This window comes from Oncorhynchus mykiss, chromosome 28 (assembly GCF_057628025.1).
Source record: "Oncorhynchus mykiss isolate SJ-2025 chromosome 28, ASM5762802v1, whole genome shotgun sequence".
Classification (NCBI taxonomy): Eukaryota; Metazoa; Chordata; class Actinopteri; order Salmoniformes; family Salmonidae; genus Oncorhynchus; species Oncorhynchus mykiss.
The window spans coordinates 18,441,374-18,463,548 of record NC_143049.1 but is presented as its reverse complement, the minus strand read 5'-3'; the positions used below and the strand labels follow the sequence as shown (position 1 = coordinate 18,463,548).

General features: G+C 48.7%; 1 protein-coding gene across 8 annotated transcripts in view; it reads left to right on the top strand.

Moving 5' to 3' along the window:
• The window catches only part of LOC110508653 (histone-lysine N-methyltransferase 2C), a 145,672-nt gene that overhangs the window by 82,310 nt on the left and 41,187 nt on the right, over positions 1–22,175 (top strand). For 6 of the 8 annotated variants that reach the window (XM_036966417.2, XM_090225561.1, XM_036966413.2 and 3 more), the window contains 20 exons: positions 2,046–2,168; positions 2,816–2,941; positions 3,106–3,236; positions 6,074–6,287; positions 6,409–6,501; positions 7,987–8,034; positions 8,835–8,969; positions 9,091–9,123; positions 9,282–9,413; positions 12,819–12,969; positions 13,204–13,457; positions 13,603–13,676; positions 14,045–14,278; positions 14,540–16,534; positions 16,773–17,059; positions 17,497–19,124; positions 19,318–19,496; positions 19,608–19,671; positions 19,817–20,049; positions 20,352–22,055. In XM_036966417.2, the coding sequence (XP_036822312.2) occupies positions 2,046–2,168; positions 2,816–2,941; positions 3,106–3,236; positions 6,074–6,287; positions 6,409–6,501; positions 7,987–8,034; positions 8,835–8,969; positions 9,091–9,123; positions 9,282–9,413; positions 12,819–12,969; positions 13,204–13,457; positions 13,603–13,676; positions 14,045–14,278; positions 14,540–16,534; positions 16,773–17,059; positions 17,497–19,124; positions 19,318–19,496; positions 19,608–19,671; positions 19,817–20,049; positions 20,352–22,055 (7,838 nt within the window). The remainder of the gene's footprint in view (positions 1–2,045; positions 2,169–2,815; positions 2,942–3,105; positions 3,237–6,073; positions 6,288–6,408; positions 6,502–7,986; positions 8,035–8,834; positions 8,970–9,090; positions 9,124–9,281; positions 9,414–12,818; positions 12,970–13,203; positions 13,458–13,602; positions 13,677–14,044; positions 14,279–14,539; positions 16,535–16,772; positions 17,060–17,496; positions 19,125–19,317; positions 19,497–19,607; positions 19,672–19,816; positions 20,050–20,351; positions 22,056–22,175) is intronic. The other 2 variants (XM_036966416.2, XM_036966415.2) reach the window with 2 other exon arrangements.

Genomic DNA, 22,175 nt, shown 5'->3' with positions numbered 1-22,175 from the left:
CGCGCGCGCTCTCTCTCTCTGTGTGGCGCGCGCGCTCTCTCTCTCTGTGTGGCGCGCGCTCTCTCTCTCTGTGTGGCACGCGCTCTCTCTCTCTCTCTGTGTGGCGTGCGATCTCTTGCTCTCTCTGTGTGGCGCGCTATCTCTCGCTCTCTCTCTCTGTGTGGCGCGCAATCTCTCTCTCTGTGTGGCGCGCGATCTTTCTCTGTGTGGCGCGCGCTCTCTCGCTCTGTGTGGCGCTCGCTCTCTCTCTCTCTCTGTGTGGCTCGCTCTCTCTCTCTCTCTGTGGCGCGCTCTCTCTCTCTGTGTGGCGCGCTCTCTCTCTCTGTGTGGCGCGCTCTCTCTCTCTGTGTGGCGCGCTCTCTCTCTCTGTGTGGCGCGCTCTCTCTCTGTGTGGCGCGCGCTCTCTCTCTGTGTGGCGCTCGCTCTCTCTCTCTCTCTCTCTGTGTGGCGCGCTCTCTCTCTCTGTGTGGCGCGCGCTCTCTCTCTGTGTGGCGCACGCTCTCTCTCTGTGTGGCGCGCGCTCTCTCTCTGTGTGGCGCGCGCTCTCTCTCTGTGTGGCGCGCGCTCTCTCTCTGTGTGGCGCGCGCTCTCTCTCTGTGTGGCGCGCGCTCTCTCTCTGTGTGGCGCGCGCTCTCTCTGTGTGGCGCGCGCTCTCTCTGTGTGGCGCGCGCTCTCTCTGTGTGGCGCGCGCTCTCTCTGTGTGGCGCGCGCTCTCTCTGTGTGGCGCGCGCTCTCTCTGTGTGGCGCGCGCTCTCTCTGTGTGGCGCGCGCGCGCTCTCTGTGTGGCGCGCGCGCGCTCTCTCTCTGTGTGGCGCGCGCGCGCTCTCTCTCTCTCTGTGTGGCGCGCGCGCGCTCTCTCTCTCTCTGTGTGGCGCGCGCTCTCTCTCTCTCTCTCTCTGTGTGGCGCGCGCTCTCTCTCTCTCTCTGTGTGGCGCGCGCTCTCTCTCTCTCTCTGTGTGGCGCGCGCTCTCTCTCTCTGTGTGGCGCGCGCTCTCTCTCTCTGTGTGGCGCGCGCTCTCTCTCTCTGTGTGGCGCGCGCTCTCTCTCTCTGTGTGGCGCGCGCTCTCTCTCTGTGTGGCGCGCGCTCTCTCTCTCTCTGTGTGGCGCGCGCTCTCTCTCTCTCTGTGTGGCGCGCTCTCTCTCTCTCTGTGTGGCGCGATCTCTCTCTCTGTGTGGCGCGCGATCTCTCGCTCTCTCTGTGTGGCGCGCGATCTCTCGCTCTCTCTGTGTGGCGCGCGATCTCTCGCTCTCTCTGTGTGGCGCGCGATCTCTCGCTCTCTCTCTGTGTGACGCGCAATCTCTCTCTGTGTGGCGCGCGATCTCTCTCTGTGTGGTGCGCGATCTCTCTCTCTGTGTGGCGCTCGCTCCCTCTTTGTGTGGCGCTCGCGCTCTCTCTCTGTGCGGCGCGCTCTCTCTCTCTGTGCGGCGCGCTCTCTCTCTCTCTGTGTGGCGCGCTCTCTCTCTCTCTGTGTGGCGCGCGCGCTCATGCTCTCTCTCTTTGTGGCGCTCGCTCGCTCTCTCTCTGTGTGGCGCGCTCTCTCTCTGTGTGGCGCGCTCTCTCGCTCTCTCTCTGTGTGGCGCGCGCTCGCTCTCTGTGGCGCGCGCTCGCTCTCTGTGTGGCTCGCGCTCGCTCTCTGTGTGGTGCGCGCTCGCTCTCTGTGTGGTGCGCGCTCGCTCTCTGTGTGGTGCGCGCTCTCTCGCTCGCTCTCTGTGTGGCGCGCGCTCGCTCTCTGTGTGGCGCGCGCTCGCTCTCTGTGTGGCGCTCGCTCGCTCTCTCTGTGTGGCGCTCGCTCGCTCTCTCTGTGTGGCGCTCGCTCGCTCTCTCTGTGTGGCGCGCGCGCGCTCTCTCTCTGTGTGGCGCGCGCGCGCTCTCTCTCTGTGTGGCGCGCGCGCTCTCTCTCTGTGTGGCGCGCGCTCTATCTGTGTGGCGCGCTTTCTCTCTGTGTCGCGCGCTCGCTCTCTCTCTTTGTTTCTCTCTCTTTCTGTGTCTGTGTGTCTCACCTCTCTCTCTGTCCCTCCCATTCCTCTCTCTCCCCCACTCACAGATGCAGACCTCTCTCTGGACTGCGAGGGGAAGTCTGACTCGAGCCCAGAGCGAGAGCCAGCAGAAGATGAGTCCAAGGGGGCAGACGGCAGCAAAAAGAGGAAGAGGAAGCCGTACCGGCCGGGTAGGGCACCTTATTGGAGGAGACAGCTCCTCTGGAGCTTGAAATGGTGCAGTACGTGCCCAGCGCGGTAGCTTGCCATAGCCCTCAATACACAGCCAGCCAAGCTCAGGGATGACAAGACAAGGCCTCAGAAGGAAAGAAAGAGGGCTTATTCTAGGGGTTATAAATTGTGTTTTCTCTGGCTCCCGAGTGGCGCCGCGGTCTAATGCACTGCATCTCAGCGCTAGAGGCGTCACTACAGACACCCTGGTTCGAATCCAGGCTGTATCACAACCGGCTGTGATTGGGAGTCCCATAGGGCGGCGCACAATTGGCCCAGCGTCGTCCGGGTTTGGCTGGTGTAGGCCGTCATTGTAAATAACAATTTGTTCTCAACTGATTTGCCTAGTTAAATAATGGTTACATTTAAAAAATAAATATATAAAATCTAGGTTGAAGATGCTTCCTTCTCTAGTGAAAGCATTGATGGAAACACCAAGAAAAAAAAACTTGTTTTTTGTCCTCCCAACAGTAATTTCTTAATAAAACAGATCTTGTAGCATTCTAATAAAAAATAACTATTACAATTAGCATACTTTACTTTCTTAGAACCAGCTATCTTAGAACTTGGCTATGTGTTGGTTCATTGTTGAATATCTCTTTCTCAGGCATCGGTGGCTTCATGGTGCGCCAGCGGAGCCGTCCAGGCCAGGGCCCAGGCAAGGCCAAACGATCCCTGAGCAGGAAGGATTCTTCTGGCTCGGTCTCTGAACCGCCCACAGGAAAAGAGGAGGGTGAGTTCCCACACATCTACGGATGTGTGATCAATTGCTTTTGTCTGAATATCCTATTTCTGCCTCGTGAAAATAAATTGTCGAATAAAATGCCCAAGCATGCATATGCAGATTCTATATTTGAACGGATCAGGTTCTGACCTACTCTTCGGTGCCCACTGCAGGCTGGGGAGAGATGCTGCCTGATACCCCTGTGGATGAGACGCCCCATGGGCCAGATATCCCGGAGAAGATCAAGAAACGATATAGGAAGAAGAAAACCAAGCTAGAGGAGGCCTTTCCCACCTACCTGCAGGTCAGTCCCACATCTACAGTCCCTTCAAAGTATTCGTACCTCTTGACTTATTCCACATTTTGTGTTACGGCCTGAATTCATAATGGATTAAATCTGTAATGACAAAAGTGAAAACATGTATTTAGAAATGTTTGCACATGAAAATTAAATACAGATCTCATTTACATAAGTATTTTCACCCCTGAGTCAATACTTAGAAGCACCTTTGACAGCGATTACAGCTTTGAGTTTTTTTGGGGGGGTGTAAGTCGCTAAGAGCTTTGCACACCTGGATTGTACAATAGTTGCCCATTTATTATTTTTTTTTAATTCTTCAAGCTTTGTCAAGTTGGTTTTTGATCATTTCCGGAGAGCCGTTTTCAAGTCTTTTTAAGCCAATTTAAGTCAAAACTGTAAATAGACCACTCGGGAACATTCAATGTTGTCTTGGTAAGCAAATCCAGTGTATATTTGGTTTAGTGTTTTAGGTAATTGTCCTGCTCAAAGGTGAATTTGTCTCCCTTGTTGCCAGTGGTGGAAAAAGTACAACATTTTCAGACTTCAGTAAAAGTAAAGATACCTTAATAGAAAATGACTCAAGTAAAAGTGAAAGTCACCCAGTTAAATACTACTTGAGTAAAAGTCTAAAAGTATTTGGTTTTACATATACTTAAGTATCAAAAGTAAATGTAGTTGCTAAAATATACTTAAGTATCAAAAGTAATTACTAATCATTTACAATTCCTTATATTAAGCATACCAGACGGCACTATTATTATTATTTTATACGGGTAGCCAGGGTCACACCAATACTCAGACATTTTAAAAACAAACATTTGTGTTTTGTGAATCCGCCAGATAAGAGGCAGTAGGGATGACCAGGGATGGTCTCTTGAATTGGACCATTTTCTGTCCTGCTAAGCAAAATGTAACAAATACTTTTGGGTGTTAGGGAAATTTTGGGGAGTAAAAAGTACAGAATTTTCTTTAGGAATGTAGTAAAGTAAAAATTGTCAAAAATAGAAATAGTAAAGTACGGAAAGAAAAAAAATGTCCAAAAGTAATACTTTAAAGTACTACTTAAGTACTTTAACCACTGCTTGTTGTAAGCAGGATGTATGTTTTGGACAGGTTTCCTTCTTTTCACTCTGTCATTTAGGTTAGTATTGTGGAGTAGCTACAATTCCTTTTGTTTTTTGTGCCTTTTATTTATGTTATTGAACCATCCTCAGTCTTCTCATATCACAACCATTCAACTCTGTAACTGTTTTAAAATCACCATTGGCCTTGTGGTGAAATCCCTGAGTTGTTTCCTTCCTCTACGTCAACTGAGTATCTGTGTAGTGACTGGGTGTATTGATACACCATCCAGAGTGTGATTATTAATGTCACCATGCTCTAAGGGATTTTCAATGTCTGCTTTTTTATTTTTACCAATAAGTGCCCTTTGCGAGGCATTGTAAAACCTACTTGGTGTTTGTTGTTGAATCTGTGCTTAAAATTCATGAATCGATTGAGGGACGTTACAGATAATTGGATGTGTGGGGTACAGAGATGGAGTAGTCATGTTAACCACTATTATTGAACACAGAATGAGTCCATGCAATTTATGCGATTTGTTAAGCACGTTTTAAATCCTGAACATATTTAGGCTTGGCATACATAACAAAGGGGTTGTATACTTATACTTATTGACACCATATAATTCCACTTTGAGATTATGGGGTATTGTGTGTAGATCAATCTCAATTTTATCAATAAAAAAATGTAGACTGTAACATAACTAAATGTGGTAAAAGGGGTGTGAATACTTTCTGAAGGAACGGTACGTTACGGCTGACATTTGTCTCAGGGTTTATGGGATTTGGAAGATGTGTCAGTTCGGTTTTTTTTTATAACTGAGGGAATATATTTAGCCATGATTCCCTGGCATAGTTGTAAGGTTACAATTAGGCAAAAACACCACTTGGTGCTAGGCACAGTGTTTGGAGTAGAGATCGTCTTGCAGTTAATTGTCAGAATAAGCTGCCAACCTAAATTTCAACCACTTTCTTTGAGGCAACCATTCATAGATGCAGGAGCACACTGATAGCCTGGAACGTCATATTGCATCTTCATAAAATGTCAATTTACCTCCCCCAATGGGAGGCATGAGACTACTCAGCATTCTGCCTAACAACTTAAAGATAGACCATTGGAGATGGCAGAAGCCCCGTTTGTGTGCTCTCAAAGTGGGAGGGAAGGCCTCCAAGACTTGATCTTAGAGGATAGCTAAAATCCTCTACTCTGATCATCCTTTTGTTTGGGGATTCAACATACTGTATGTACGCTAGACTACCTCGCTTGCTCGTGCTCCTGCTCTCGCTCGTCTCAAACCCAGAGCTCTGTGTCACCTTGTGTTGGCCAAAACAGATGAGATGTGAGGAGGTGCATTAAGCCATGGGCATCTGTCACTACTGGTCTGTACTCAACAGCAGGAGGGCACAGAGACCGAGGAAAACATAAAGGACTCCCAACACAGAGCACATTGGATTAATTATTGAGTTGGTTAGCTAGGCTTTTAATGTCCCAGCAATGTGGGAGGCTGCAGCAGTCACGTGATGTCTGTCCTCTGTGAGATAAAACGTTGCTGATGGGGAGATAGACATGGATCTATCTACACTGGTAGAGAGGGAGAGAGTCCACTGACGCTAGTAAAAAAAAAATCTATATATATATTTTAAGTATTTGAAAGGATGGATCATGTCACTGTGCTTGTTGATGAAAGTCCCATGGGGAAGGTGGGAGATAAAGGTTGACAGTTATCCTGAAATATGGTGGGTCTATGGAGAAGTGACCCGTGTTGTGTGCCTTTCTAGGAGGCGTTCTTCGGTAAGGACCTGCTGGATAAGAGCAAGCAGAGCAGGCAGCAGGCGGTGGAGTCTGGGCTGCTAGAGGAGGGCCAAGCTGGGGCTGGAACTGGGCCCCAGGGGGACAGGAAGCATCCCACCACCAGCATCATGGACCCATCCTCAGATCCCCTGCTCAGTGCCACCTCAGCCTCGTCCAGACCAGACGTACCACCAGGACCACGTATGTACTACACAGATGCAGATGGAGGCACAGACGCACGCACGCACACACCACACACACTTGTCCGTTGATCCATACCGTGGTTTCTGACTGTCATGTCTGCATGTCTTCTCATCCACAGAGCCCTCTGAGGAACCTCTAGTGGATCTGTCTGAGGTTCTCAACACGGATGCAGACCTCCTAAGGATGCTGGGGAAACAGACCGGTGACTCTGGTATGTCACTGATCTTTTTTTCTTTTATTTCACCTTTATTTAACCAGGTAGGCTAGTTGAGAACAAGTTCTCATTTACAACTGCAACCTGGCCAAGATAAAGCAAAGCAGTGCGACACAAACAACAACACAGTTACACATGGAATAAACAAGCGTACAGTCAATAACAGTAAAAAAAAAAAGGCTATATACAGTGTGTGCAAATGGCGTGAGGAGGTAAGGCAATAAATAGGCCATAGTGGCAGAGTAATTACAATTTAGCAGATTAACACTGGAGTGATAGATGAGCAGAGGATGATAAGCAGATGAAGGTGTGTAAGTAGAGACACTGGTGTGCAAAAGAGCAGCAAAGTAAATAAAACATTATGGGGATGAGGTAGGTAGATTGGGTGGGCTATTTACAGATGGACTATGTACAGCTGCAGCGATCGGTAAGCTGCTCAAATAGCTGATGTTTAGCTTCAGCGATTTTTGCAATTCGTTCCAGTCACTGGCAGCAGAGAACTGGAAGGGAAGGCGGCCAAAGGACGTGTTGGCTTTGGGGATGACCAGTGAGATATACTCGCTGGAGTGCGTGCTACGGGTGGGTGTTGTTATCATGACCAGTGAGCTGAGATAAGGCAGAGCTTTACCTAGCATAGACTTATAGACTACATCCAATTGGCTAAGTAGAGTATTGGAAGCTATTTTGTAAATGACATCGCCGAATTCGAGGATCGGTAAGATAGTCAGTTTTACTAGGGTAAGTTTGGCGGCGTGAGTGAAGGATGCTTTGTTGCGAAATAGGAAGCCGGTTGTAGATTTGATTTTGGATTGGAGATGTTTGATATGAGTCTGGAAGGAGAGTTTACAGTCTAACCAGACAGACACCTAGATATTTGTAGTTATCCCTGTATTCTAGGTCGGAACCGTCCAGGGTGGTGATGCTAGTCGGGCGGGCGGGTGTGGGCAGCGAACGGTTGAAAAGCATGCATTTGGTTTTACTAGCGAGAGATAGTAGAGCAGTAGGAGGCCATGGAAGGAGTGTTGTATGACATTGAAGCTCGTTTGGAGGTTAGTTAACAGTGTCCAAAGAAGGGCCAGATGTATACAGAATGGTGTCGTGTGAGTGGAGGTGGATCAAAGAATCACCCGCAGCAAGAGCGGCATCATTGATGTATACATCTCTGAGGCTGTCATAGTGGGTAGAGTTTACTGCCAGCATGGGATGTCTTGCTGTCTGTCTATTCAAAATGGCTTTTCCAAGGGTTAGGGTAAGGATAAATTCTCACCAATTTATCCTTACCTCCACTACATTTTTATTCAGCACATATTTGTCACATACTTTTCAAAATTATTTTATTCTTTTTTTAGTTGTTTTATCTTTATTTGTCATTGTTTCAAGTGTGTTTTATTCATTTATTTCCAGTTTGATTTGCTTGCTCTGTCTCCAGTATTCTGTTTTATTCACTCATCTTGTGTCTTGGTTTCGGTTCCATTCCTGCAGGTCTTGATTTTTGCCCTTTCCAGGTTGACTCCTCACCTCCTCCTTTTGGTAAGGGCTCCATGGCCGTAATAGCAATAGTACATTCTCTTTGTTACTGTGTGCGCCTGTGCTCTCTGACGCTCTTACGCTACATTTCACCTGGTCTACAATGGCCTCTCACACAAAAAGTTTTCCAATCCTTTGTTTGGTTACAGTTCTGTTTGTGAAGTACAAATTCAAGTCTAACTGATAAACGCTAAAGTGATTCAAATTGTCACCAAAACAAATGGTCAAGGACAGAAAAATAGCAATTTAGAGGCAGATTATTTGGAGAGAGTGAGAGGCCTTGGTGAGTGGCCTTGCATTTTGTGGTGACAGCGAATGTCTCCGTCTCTCTCGTCCCTGTTCGGTGAATGGTTGAAGAATAGGTTCTTAGCAACTCCACTGAGGCCAATAAAATTCTGCATCCTTGGTTCTTTCTCAATAATCACTACTTTTATGTAACTTAAAATGCACTTAGTGTTTCTTCACCTAAAAAAAGCCTTGGTGACTCACAGTTCGCAGCAGTCGTCCTGACGTTGATGGATGGATGGTTGTAATGTGTTTCTTTGGGAGTAGATTAGATGCGAGTAGATGTATAGTAGATTTAACGATTCATCTCAAAATATAGTCATCATGAGTAATTCTGCTAAGCGTGCACCGTTGCTTATTATCTTCATTTAATTTGCACACAATGTAGATATCCCCCCGTAATTCAAATGATTCGCAAAGCTTATTAGCCAGATAAAGTTCTGATTGCGTCTAGCTTTGAAGTGAGTGGACCATGCATAGTTTTTGATGTGTATTTTTGCTTGTGTGTGCTTTCTCAGCTGGTCTGGACATTGGGCCCTTGACAGACCGCTCCCCAGCGCGCGCCCATTCTCAGTCTGGCCGCCGGACTCCCCGTACGCTCCCAGATGAACATCTGGACGGGATCTTCAGCCCAGAGCTGGAGATGGCTGATGGTCAGTACAAGACCTGTTGGTCAACACGTCTGTATTTTAGCCCCTTCATATTCAATTCACTGCTTGGTATAACTCTGATCAGATGAATAATCTGTGTCATTTCTTTTTGTTCTGGCATCAGAATCGATTCTCAGCAAACTATACAAAATACCAGGTTGGTTATTACGCTTTTTTTTAAATCACTGTATATCGTTTCCCTCATTCAGAGAACCAGGGTTATACAGAACTGAACATTACTGTTGTCTGTCTATCAGTTTTAACTCTACTGCCTGTATTAGTGTTAATGACTGTCTCTGTTGCTGTGCCCTGTAGAGCTGGAAGGGAAGGACGTGGAGGACCTCTTCACTGCCGTCCTGAGCCCCAGCACCAGCCATCCACCACAGATGCCTCAACCCCACGGCCCACCTGGGGAACCAGGAACCAGCCTGGTACACCCTCACGCAGGTATGACTCTCATCAAGGTCCTGTAGCAGATACTGGCAGTATTTCGCTCTCCTCTGATGTTTTGATAAGACTAGGGCTGTTACAGGGACGTATTACTACCACACCAGCATTCACAAGTCATGACCACAGTCAAATGCCATGTGACCGTTTAGTCGCGGCTTCTCCAAAACTGTGCTCTGATGCCGCTGATGTTCATTAGTAGCCCACAAAAGTTGCTGAATGACAGTGGCTAATGGCCTGGTACTCTGCGCTCTATTTTTCCTCTAATCATTCTGAAGTAAATGTAATCAAATTCAATCAAACACGTCATGAGAGCCCATGAGCTCATTTTACGCAACATTTATGTAGGCTATGCAAGAACACAGTTTTGATGGCCTCTATTTAAAAGAGGAGAATCCCATCAGCTTTCTATAGGCTAGGGCTGGGCGATAAGTCAATATCAATAATTATTGAGGTAATTACTTCCCTCAATAACGATATAAAAACGCTTAGATTCATTTTCGATAATGCCGATATAGAATCATTAGGTACAGCAGTCCATTTCACCTCTGACACAGCAGGAACATGCGTAGAAGTGACAATATGCACATGGAGAGGTATACGCCCACTCAAAACCACTTAGCACCTCGAGTGATGGAGTAGCTACTATTAACCACGACAAATGAGTGAAGTAGGCGAAAACGGTGGCAGTGATAGCCATGGAGAAGGAGCAGCTTCCAACAAAGATATTATTGATAAAAAGGGTTAAAACTGTTTCAGTAATTTGGAAGTGGTTTGGCTTTTTGAAGTCCGACAAAGAACAGAGCAATGTTCAGTGCAAATTGTGCTGTAGACCGGTGACTACGAAGTCTGGTAATACGATAAACCTTTTTCAACATCTGAAGCAAAATCACTCTTTGGAACATGCAGGAAGTTTGAGTTTGCGCCAAGGTATTGATCAACGTCCGTCAAGCACCAGCCAAACTAGGGATGTTTGCCCGACGCAGTCAACACTGACAGTGTTTATGCCCTACAAACAAACATCGAAAAGACAGACATCTCAAATGCTATTATGTATTGCATTGCTAAGGAAGTGCTATCAATTAGCACAGTCGAAAAGGAAAGTTTCAAGAGGCTTATCAATTTAATAGACGCCAGGTACGTGCTCCCTAGCCGCAAACATGGAACAATTTTCCTTAAAGTCTAATTTCATGTGTAGCTCACATAATAAAAATAAAAAATTTAACTTTTATTTAACTAGGCAAGTCGGTTAAGAACAACTTCTTATTTACAATGATGGCCTATCAGGGAACAGTGGGTTAACTGCGTTGTTCAGGGGTAGAACAACAGTTTTACCTTGTCAGCTCAGGGATTCGATCTAGCAACCTTTCGGTTACTGACCCACACTCTAACCTGCCTAGTGGTTTGTTCAGGCATTAGGCATACTTGAGTCTGAAGCAGAATGCACCTTTTAAACATTATTTGATTAATATTATGATAATTATCATTATTGAATGAAAACGTATATATAAATATTGTGATAATTGATTTGCCATATCGCCCAGCCCTAGCTAGGCCTACTATATTTATTTCTCAACTTTCCTAATATTAGCACATTGCTTCTCTACAACAGGAGTATAGTATCAAGGCACAAGGCGAGACCCAGATGCAGACACAGGAGGCAGAATTGAAGTCTTACAATGTTTATTCATCCAAAAGGAGTAGGCAAGAGAATGGTCATGGACAGGCAAAAAGGTCAAAACCAGATCAGCGTCCTGGAGGTACAGACTGGCAGACAGGCTCTCATGGTCAAGGCAGGCTCTCATGGTCAGGCAGGCGGGTTCAAAGTACAGAAACAGATAAGGGTCAGAACCGGGAGGACTAGAAAAAGGAGAATGCAAAAAGCAGGAGAACAGGAAAAACGCTGGTTGACTTGGAAACATACAAGACAAACTGGCACAGAGAGACAGGAAACACAGGGATAAATACACCGCCGTGACTGGGTACTACTGGTAAGCTTCATAATGAAAAATGCTGTGACAGGTGAAATGAGAACGTGATCTTGATCTCCTAACATATTGCAAAAGTTGACTGCCGTTATTTGCTTTAAAAAAATAACTACAAATATTCAAATGTATAAATAAAAAACTCAAGGAAATAGTTTCAACGGTATTGAAAAAAACATCCCATGGCTATTTCCAAATATCCCGGTGTACTGGTATATACGATATACAGCTCAAGCCTAGTGTGCACTCCTTCTGAAATCGTTTGGGGAATATATCCTTTCTATTTTATTTAGCTTTGTTCAATTGTATTCTTCATACTATAAAATAATGCCACGGAATTCTAAATAAATCTTGTCTGCTAAATGCACTAGTGTAGCCCACAGCCATATGGCATAACATAAGGACAAGTCAGAGTATGCTAATCTGTTCTTCTGAAATAGGCAACATTTTCATCATATGTTTCTTTAGACATGTCTAAAATAAATTATGGATTTATTGTGATGGTGTAGGTTATATTACACGGCTATATTAAATTAATTTATTTGACTTTTTAAAATGTAGATGTTCCAAAGGTCTGCATCATTAGCTTGTAGGCTAAGAACAAAAAATATAAACGCAACATGTAAAGTGTTGGTCCCATGTTTCATGAGCTGAAATAGAAAATCCCAGATATTTTTCAACGCACAAAAAGTGTATTTTCTCAAGTTTTGAGCACAAATTGGTTTACATCCCTGTTGGTAAGCATTTCTCCTTTGCCAAGATAATCCATCCACCTGACAGGTGTGGCATATCAACAAGTTGATTAAACAGCATGATCATTACACAGGTTCACCTTGTGCTGGGGATAATAAAAGGCCACTATAAAATGTGCAGTTTTATCACACAACACACTGCTACAGATGCCTTAAGTTTTGAGGGAGCGTGCAATTGGCATGCTGACTGCAGGAATGTCCCCAAAGCTTTTGCCAGATAATTTAATGTTAATTTCTCTACCATAAGCTGTCTCCAATGTTGTTTTTGAGAATTTGGTCAGTATGTCCAACTGGCCTCACAACCGCAGACCACATGTAATGACGCCAGTCCAGGACCTCCACATCCGGCTTCTTCACCTGGACTGTCGGGGTGGTGGTGGGGGGGGGGGCTATGCCCTCCATGGCCCACCCATGGGTTGCCCAGTCATGTGAAATCCATTGTTTAGGGCGTAATTTATTTATTTAGACTGATTTCCTTATTTTCTGTGTTCCTCAATACTATTTATTTCTGTGTTCCTCAATACTATTAGCCCGATGAGCTAAAGCCTAGGCATTAGTTCAGAGCGCCAATGCAAGTCTTCATGTTTCAGAAGAGGTTGCTCATCACACAAACATCATTTTCCTACAGTAATGCAGTCCCTTTGATATTATCCTGTTTTTGCGTACAGGGAATGCCATGTTTCCACGGATGCCAATGATGAACGGGCTGATGGGACCTAACCAACGATTCCCTCTGAATCCGTCCAATCCCGGAGCAGTACCCTGTATCCCAGACAATTTCTCTCCCCTCCACCGCATGCCTTTTACTGACAATCCAAGGTACTAACTGCAAATCTTACCTTGCTGTGGAAAGCACATAATTATCTGACAAACTGTATTGAACGTTAAGTCATCTCCATACAAACTAGTCGGTTTAACCAAATCAAATTGCAAACTTTGTTAGTGACTGTAGTTACTGTAGGGAGCTCTAGTTGTCTACAAAACAATGATAATGATGACTACATGTTTTTTTTGTCTATCACTCAAATCCCTGTACTTGTGTCCTTCCTGCAGGGACAGGAAGTTTAATCAGATGGCCAGAGAGGCGGTGGGTCCGTGGCAGGGGGCTCCTGGTCTTGTTCATGGTGGCCCAGGCCTCACCCCTCCTCCTGGGCCCGGGCCTGAGGGGGGTGAGGCGGAGGCCATGTCCAACGCCCAGAGGAGCACACTGAAGTGGGAGAAGGAGGAGACGCTGGGGGAGCTAGCAACTGTAGCCCCTGTCCTTTACACCAACGTCAACTTCCCCAGCCTTAAGGATGAGTTCCCAGGTGTGTGTGTGTTCCCCAGTCACACCTCTGTGCATATCCAGCAGTTATCATGACTTAATTTACAGTGGAAGATGTCATCAGATGTCCTTTTTGAGCTGCAGTCTGTTTTAGTCATATAAAATGATCTTCTTCCGGCACTCTACAGACTGGTCTACAAGAGTCAAACAGATTGCAAAGTTATGGAGGAAAGCAAGTTCTCAAGACAGGGCCCCATATGTGGTAAGATGCATTTAATTCTGCTTAAATTACTTATTGTCCCCAGTAGACAGACATACATTGAACATGTGAGAATTCTGTGAAGATCTGTCTCCTTTAAACTTTAGTCTGATGTGGTATTTATCTTATGGGTCAGACTACTACGTCTTGCCGCTTTAACAGAAGATCCTCAGTTTTCAGTGTTAACCTCAATACAGAACCTGTCATTTCTGGCAGAGGCCATGTTTTAAAATAATGATAAAATAATGACTGAAGAAATAAAATAAACTATTCGTAATCGTCTCCAAATGTTTCTATGGCACCAGCTGAAATAATTTATTATGTGTGTGTGTGTGTGTGTGTATTTGTCTGCGACTGATTTTGCTCCGCAGCAAAAGGCAAGGGATAACCGTGCTGCTCTGCGCATCAACAAGGTCCAGATGTCCAACGAGAGTCTGAAGAGGCAGCAGTCGCAGCAGATTCCCCTGTCCCAGCAGCCTCCCGTCTCACTGCAACTCCCCGACGAGGTGTTTGACCCCAACATACCTCTAGACACAGACTTGCTCTTTAAGGACCCTTTGAAACCCAAAGAGTCAGAGCATGAGCAAGAGTGGAAGTTTAGACAGGTAAGATTGTATTCAGAGAAGTGAGATAGTAGTAGTGTGGCCTGTAGTAGTGTGGCCTGCAGGCAGGTTAGTGTGTGTGAGATGCAACCAGGTGAGATGCAGTTTAGGAAGGCCCCCCCCCCCAAAAAAAAAATATATTAGTCAAATAGTCTCTTTTTTGTCTTTTTGTAATTTAGGCTGCTAAGCAAACATGCATTGCTTGTGAAGCCACTATTTAATAAACTAAACATGTTTTGCCTTTTCATCCTGTTCTTACGACAGCAAATGAGACAGAAAAGCAGGCAGCAAGCCAAGATCGAAGCCACCCAGAAGCTGGAGCAGGTGAAGAATGAGCAGCTGCAACAGCAGCAACAGCAGTCAGGCAGCCAGTCGGAGGGAGACGGTAACAACAGCGGCAACCAGAGCCCTTCCTCCCAGCACGGGAGCAACGGCAGCATGTCCCCCATGCAGCACAGCACCGGAGGTAAAGAGGGCTTCCTCCGACCTCAACTGCCAGGGACGCCCACCTCAGGGCCCCCCGAAGACGTGTTTCTGCGGCCCCCTCCTCCCCCTCCCTCAGGGGGTTCCTCTCAGCCCCAGTCCCCCCAGGTGTTCTCCCCTGGCTCCTCCGGCTCCAGACCCTCCTCTCCCTGTGACCCTTACGCCAAGATGGTGGGCACCCCCAGGCCTCCAGCTCTAGGACCCGGCGCAAGTCGCAGAATGTCCATGGAGTCTGGCAAGTCTCCCACCTCTCTGATGGATCAGCAGGACAGAGGGAGGCTCACATCTCCCGCTCATGAGGCTTTTGGTTCGCCCACGTCCATGAGTAGGGAGATGGATCCCTATGCCAAGCCCCCTGACACCCCCAGGCCTGTTGCTGCGGACATGGACCCCTTCCTAAAGCCTATGGGCCCACCCAGAGTCAACCAGGGTCCTCAGGGGAGGCCCCCGATGGTCTCTCCAGTGCGGGGAGACCCTTACTCCAGACCCATGATCCGCCAAGAGGCCTACCAACGGATGGCTCAAAACAGGATGATCCTGTCAGACCCTTACTCCAGACCTCTGTTAGCTCCCATCCCGGGAAGCAACGAGCAGGGCTCAGTCCCTCAGTCTCTATTCAAGACCCCCATGCCTCCGCCCCAGGCCCAGGACCCCTTCAACAGATCAATGGGACACCTGTCAGACAGAATCTCTCAGCAGGGAGACCCCTACTCTCAGGCCTCTCTTACTCCACGACCCCACGACAGTTTCACCAGTCCACCCAGGATGGCCCAGCACCATCCCCAGGGCCACCCCTTCCCTCAGCCCGGCCCAATAGCACAGTTACCTAACCGAAACCCTTACGCTCATGCTCCCTCTACCCCAAGGCCCGACCACTTCACATATGACCCCTTCGCCCAGCCCCCTGGAAACCCAAGACCCTCTTCAGACCCCTATGCTCAGATGTCAGGTATCACTCGACCCATGAATGACCCCAGTTGCCAACTTCCTGGAAACAGACCGTTCTTTGAGTCCAGCTACGCTCGCCCTCCAGGAACCCCTCGCCCACACGACAACTACGGTCAGTCCTCGGACCCTTACTCCCAGCAGCCCAACACTCCTCGCTCTGGCCCTGGCATGAACCAGTTCCCTCACCCACACCCCCAAGCACCTGGTCAGAGGATGTCCCCTGGGCACTCCATGGACCCCTACGCCCAGCAACCTGGTACCCCTAGGCCCCCCATGGGAGAGAGATTCTCCAAGTCCCCAGGCAGCCAGAGGCTAGCCCCCATGGATCCCTATGCTAGCCAACCTGGAACCCCCAGGCCTATGAGTGGTGACATGTTCTCCCAGACCACCAGGCCGATGCTGAGTGACCCGTACGCCCAGGCTCCAGGAACCCCCCGGCCAGGGATGGGGCCTGACGGGCTGGGCAGACTGCAGGTGCAGAGGCCTGGTCCCTTGGGGAACCAGCAGGACCATTTCTCCACTCAAGGCGTTAGGCCCCAAGACGCTCCCTTCCCGCACCCTGGGTCACAGACACCAACGCATCACGGTGGGATGGCCGATGATGGATTCTCTCCGTCACCGTCCAGACGTCCCAACCAGACGCCTGTCCATGATCCTTATGAGCAGGCACCCACCCCCCCGTGTCCACAGCCAGCAGAAAGACTGGAGATGAAGGAGCAGCAAGGCCGGGACCCTGGAGGACAGCTGCAAAGACCCTCCCAGATGCCTGGAACCTCCTCTGAGGTTCAGAGTGTCTCCCTGGCCGACAGTGAGGAGAGACTCAGACAGGTAAGAGGACTGACGCTCTTTTTATTAACTGCTCTTTATTTAAAGCATTATCTTTCAGAGATTCATTTCATCCGCTTCAGTATTCACTTAAATACATTTTTTATCCCTTGGCAAGCTGGAATCCATGGTGTTTAATAGCTTATACATTTCTATCACTTTTAATTTTGCAAACAAATATTCAGTAGAGTTCAGGCGTGAATTATCTAGTTGGAGGTCTGACTACTTGTGTTTTATTTAGCGTCAACGCATCCGAGAGCTGATCCTGAAGCAGCAGCAGCAGAGGAGTGCCATCCGCCAGGAGAACGCTGGTAACATGGCCCCTGGCACCCCTCGACCCTGGCCCCATGAGGGCCACGGACAGCAGTGCGAGATATTCAGTCGGCCCCCTCCACCCTACCCTGGGCCAGGGCCTATGAGATTCCCTGGACCCTTCCCAGGGGACCAGCGTGGCCCTTTCCCTAATGAGGGCCAGTTCCCCAGAGGACAACATCCTGGGGATCCTAATATCAGACATCAGGGGCCAAGGTTAGTAACTGGAATTACTGTCCTTACAGAGGTTACAGTAAACATGTTGTCCCCCATGAATGATATACCTGTAGAAATATATATATTTTTAAAAAATAATTTAAATCAACGAATGTCATGTTCCGTAACTGTGTAATTACATTTCAGTTCATTACTACAGCTTCTGCCTTGTGCAAGTCAGTGTCATTTTATAAATGCTGGATCTCTAATGGCAAGACAAGTCATTCACCCAAGTTGTCAGAATTGTCCCAGTGCTGTCTGAGATATGGACCGATCCACAGTCGTGGGGGACAATAAATAAGACTATCTTTTATGACTCATGAAATTTGTAGTCTCCGAAAAAACAAAATGAGTCACTCTAGATTGAATGTGGAGAATGTCTGAGAAAATTCAGCACAGGAATATGTATTAAAATATGTTTATTTTCTATCTCTCAGGTTTGCATTTCCACCTGGTGGGCCGGGACCTCACGGAGGACAGGAGTTCTTCCTCAGAGGCCCCCACCCCATGCAGGACATCCACCCGGGGATGAGACGCTCTATGTCCGTGGACATGGCCAAGTCCGTGGGGGGCAACCCCAACCCTATGGGGCTGCCACAGCATTTCCCTCCTCGCGGCTTGCCAATGCAGCAGCACAACATCATGGGTCAGCCTTTCATCGAGCTGAGACACAGAGCCCCTGACAGCAGACTCCGCCTCCCCTTCGGTCCCAACGCCATGGATCAATGTCCCAACATGGATCCCAACCTCCAGCCCCAAAGGCCTCCTGGTTTCATGGGAGGGCCTGAGTTCAGGTTCCCTCCAGGTATGAACCAAGATGGCCCCAGGATGATGATGGGTTCCATGGGGAACCAGCAGGTTGGCCAGAGCCAGCTGTCCTCTAGCATGGAGAACCTCCACCAGCAGCAGCAGGCTCAGATGCAAGGGGGCACCATGCACAGGCAAGCCCAGCTGATGAGGTCCATGAGCCAGCCAGCTTCGAACGAGACCCAGAGTATGTCAGCTCCTTCCATGATGACGCCAGGGCCATCTGTTGGACACACTGATGATCAGGGAGTCTCCATGGCTAACAACCACGATGGAGTGGAGGAGAAACTGGACACCGTCGATTCGGCTGTCAAAGACCTGGAAGACGTGGAGGTGAAGGACCTGGTCGATGCCGATCTGGACAACCTAAACCTGGATCCGGAAGAAGAAGACGGCAAAGACTTGGACCTGGAGACCAACGATTTGCACCTGGACGACTTCCTGACATCAGGGAAGTTCGACATCATTGCGTACACCGACCCTGACCTGAACGATATCAAGAAGGACATGTTCAACGAGGAGTTGGAGCTTAGTGACCACATGGAAGACCACAGTGATGCCTCAGACTTCCAGAAGGCTTTGTCTGAGAAGAGGAACTTCAACTCTAGCTGTGGTGGTGCTGTATCTTCCTTCTCTAATTTAACATCTGGAATGGGGAAGTCAGAGGGAACGGCCGAGAAGTATTCCTCGTCAGCTGAAGTCAAACAGGAAGTGAGCTGTAGACAAAGCGCCGCCTCCTCCCTGCCCTCGAAGCAGAAGATCAAAATGGTAGACGGAGACAACCTGTCCCAGACGTCCAATGACAGGACGGACCAGCAAGCAGACGGAAACCCTAACAACCAATCAGGAGTGCTCTCTGACTCCACCCCAGTCCTCTCTAGCTTACTAATCAAGCAGCAGCCAGAGGACTCCTCCCCTGACAATCAAGGCAGTGGTAACTCTATGGCACAGCCAAACCAAGATGCTCAGAACATCTCCCAAACCATGGATCCCACTAGCAGGGGAGAAGGAGAAGGAGAAACATCCATGTCTACCTTTGAGATAGACCAGAGTGGGTTGACCCCGGCTCAGCAGGCCCTGTTGGTCCAGACGTTGGGCCAGGTGGGGCCAGGGGGGCACAGACCCCTGCTGCTGGAGGAGCAGCCCCTCCTCCTACAGGACCTGCTGGACCAGGAGAGGCAGGAGCAGCAGCAGCAGAGGCAGATGCAGGCCATGATCCGACAACGCTCCTCCAGTGACTCCTTCTTCCCCAACATCGGTAACTAGATGTTTTTCATTCAGGCTAAATGCTTTTATTCCAGTTCAAACAAGTTATTTACCTTCTTATTTTGTATGAGAAATAAATAGTATGAATATAAGTGATATGTAATTTGTCTATAAAATAAATCATTGAGGACATTTGTCTTTAGTAATGGGCAAGTTGCTGACCGCACATCTTTTTTTGTATGCAGATTTTGACGCAATCACTGACCCTATTATGAAAGCAAAGATGGTCGCTCTGAAAGGCATCAACAAAGTCATGGTTCAAAACAACATGGGAATGACACCGATGGTCATGAACAGGTTTCCACCTGGTGCTGCAGCACCGTGTCCTAAAAGCGCCTCTGCTCCTCCACAGGCCGTTGGACAGGTAACTGAATCGCTTATCACCAAATCAGTTCTCTCAAGTCACCTTTCATACACAAACCATACTACGAAACACGAATTATAAGAACAATTTGTTTGTCTCTTTCAAAACCAGGATGGCAAGCTGACACCCGCGGTGGCAAGGCCCAACCCTCCGAATTTTGGATCAGATTTTGTCAGTAAGTTCATCTTTGATTTACGAGCCAAAGTTCAATAATAATGGCAAAAAATAAAATTCTGTCTCCCCCAAGACCATAGGTTGTTTTTAAGAAATGCTGTTTAAAATATGTCATATGAAAACTCACTCTGTTATCTCTCCCTCAGATAATGCTCAGATGGCTCAGTACGAGGAGTGGCTCCAGGAGACCCAGCAGCTGCTCCAGATGCAGCAGAAGTTTCTGGAGGAGAAGATCGGAGCCCACAGGAAGGCCAAGAAGGCCCTGTGTGCCAAGCAGCGCACAGCCAAGAAGGCTGGGAGGGAGTTTGCTGAGGAGGACGCAGAGCAGCTCAAACATGTCACAGAGCAGCAGAGTGTCGTCCAGAAACAGCTGGAGCAGGTAAATGCTGCTGAGGGCACTCTTTCTTTCACCTTTTTCCATCAGCACTTCCTCTCCCCCTTCCACTATCCTCTCTGTTCAACTCTCAAACTGCCCTTGCTTGGAGAGCTATGTTTTGAGCCCCTTGTCAAAATGTTGTTTCTTCAGTTATTCAGACATTTCAATGCTCCTCATAATGATCATGAATATGCATTGAATGATGTCAATGAAAACATTTAATTGTTATTGTCTGTGTTGGGGTTTGAGATTGTCATGAGTTTGCCTAATTGCTCACGAATTGTGTTTGGTTCTTGTCCTTTCAGATCCGGAAGCAGCAGAAAGAGCACGCCGAACTGATCGAGGAGTATCAAGTGAAGCAGCAGCAGGGTGGCAGTGGCATGCCTCCCACTGTGATGCCAGCGACTGTGCCAGGGATGCCACCAATGCAGGGTGTCCCTGGTGGCAAGGTACCAAGCGGGCCTCCGATGAACCAACAGCCACCTATGAACCCCATGATGCATCAGGTGCCACTACATCCAGGCCAGCCGAACGCCCCTGCACAACACATGCCGATAACCAACCAACCAGGCTGGCATCCTGGAGCTCCCATGCCCATGGGTGGCCCCAATATACCCTCTCAGATTCCCATGGGAAACCCAGCTCAGCAGCCTTCCCAGATGCCCCAACAGGTCCCCATAGAAAACCAACCTCAGACTCAACCCAGTGGGGTCACAACCCCACAGGGCTCTGGTCTGAAGTTTGACGACAACAACCCGTTCAGCGAGGGCTTCCAGGAGAGAGAGCGGAGGGAGAGGCTGAGAGAGCAGCAGGAGAGGCAGAGGGTCCAGCTGATGCAGGAGGTAGAGCGCCAACGGGCACTGAAACAACGCATGGAGATGGAACAGCAAGGCTTGCTGGGGTCCGACGGGGGGAACATGGCGCCCATCTCTCAGATGCCATTCTTCAATGCCGAGCTGCCCCAGGACTTCATGCAGCCGCAGAGGCCACAACTACCACAACAGCAGCAGCAGTTGGGACCAATGTTTCCCCAGCAGCAGTCCATGCAGTCAGGGATGGGCTCTCCTCCTGCGGTCTACATGCAAGGCGGTGACCGGAGGGCCATGATGAGTAACGGGATGCTTCCTCAGGACATGGGGCCTGGAGGTTTTGGGCCTGATACCATGGGTCTACAGGGAGCTAACTTCTCCCAGGGTCCACTCAGACCCAGGAGGTTCAGCGGGCCAGGCATGATGTCTCAGATGCCTGGAGAAGGCCCCCCGTTTTGCGGAGACTCCTCCACCACACCCCTGCCTTCCAACTTCCCCGGCTCGGGTCAGTCTCTGATCCAGCTCTACTCCAACATCATCCCGGAAGAGAAGGGGAAGAAGAAGAGGAACAGAAAGAAGAAGAAAGACAACGATGACGCAGATTCCATTAAAACCCCGTCCACGCCGCACTCTGACCTCACAGCGCCTCTGACACCCTGCCGGTCAGACACATCCTCCACACCCACCAGGAACAACGCCCACCTCTTCGGGGACCAGGACCTCTCCAGGTCCCCCTTACTGGGCTCCTCCACCTCTACCCACAGCCACTCTGAGCTGGAAAGGCAGCTCTCTGCAGGAGGCCTGGGGGTGGTAGGTGGGCAGCCTGTAGGAATGAGCAGCATCCCATCAGATGTCGCCAGGGCCCAGGCTCTGGAGCAGGAGCGCATCCTCAGCAACATCAAGCTGGAGCAGACTGAGAGCACCGAGTGCGCCTCATCCGACATGTGCTCAGGGATGGGCATAGTAAAGGAGGAGGGTGGACCTGCAGCACAGAGCCCCTTGCACAGCGGGGGAGCCAAGGGGGAGTCTGGGGGTAATAACGAACTCCTCAAACACCTGTTGAAGAACAAGCAGACACCTTTTAATGGACCAGGGCTTCCCCACCAACGGTCAGACGAGAGCCTGAGGTCTGAGGAGGAGGAGGTGGCTACAGACTGCAAGGCCCTGCTGCTGAGGCAGAGCTCCATGGACAGTAATGGGGTGAGTCTCACTGTCTGGCAGATAAGGCACGGCAGTGGAGGCTGGTGGAGGCTCATTGCAACCACTGGGATGGATTGAATGGAACAGTTACTTTCCGTTCATTACAGTGATCCTGTCCTC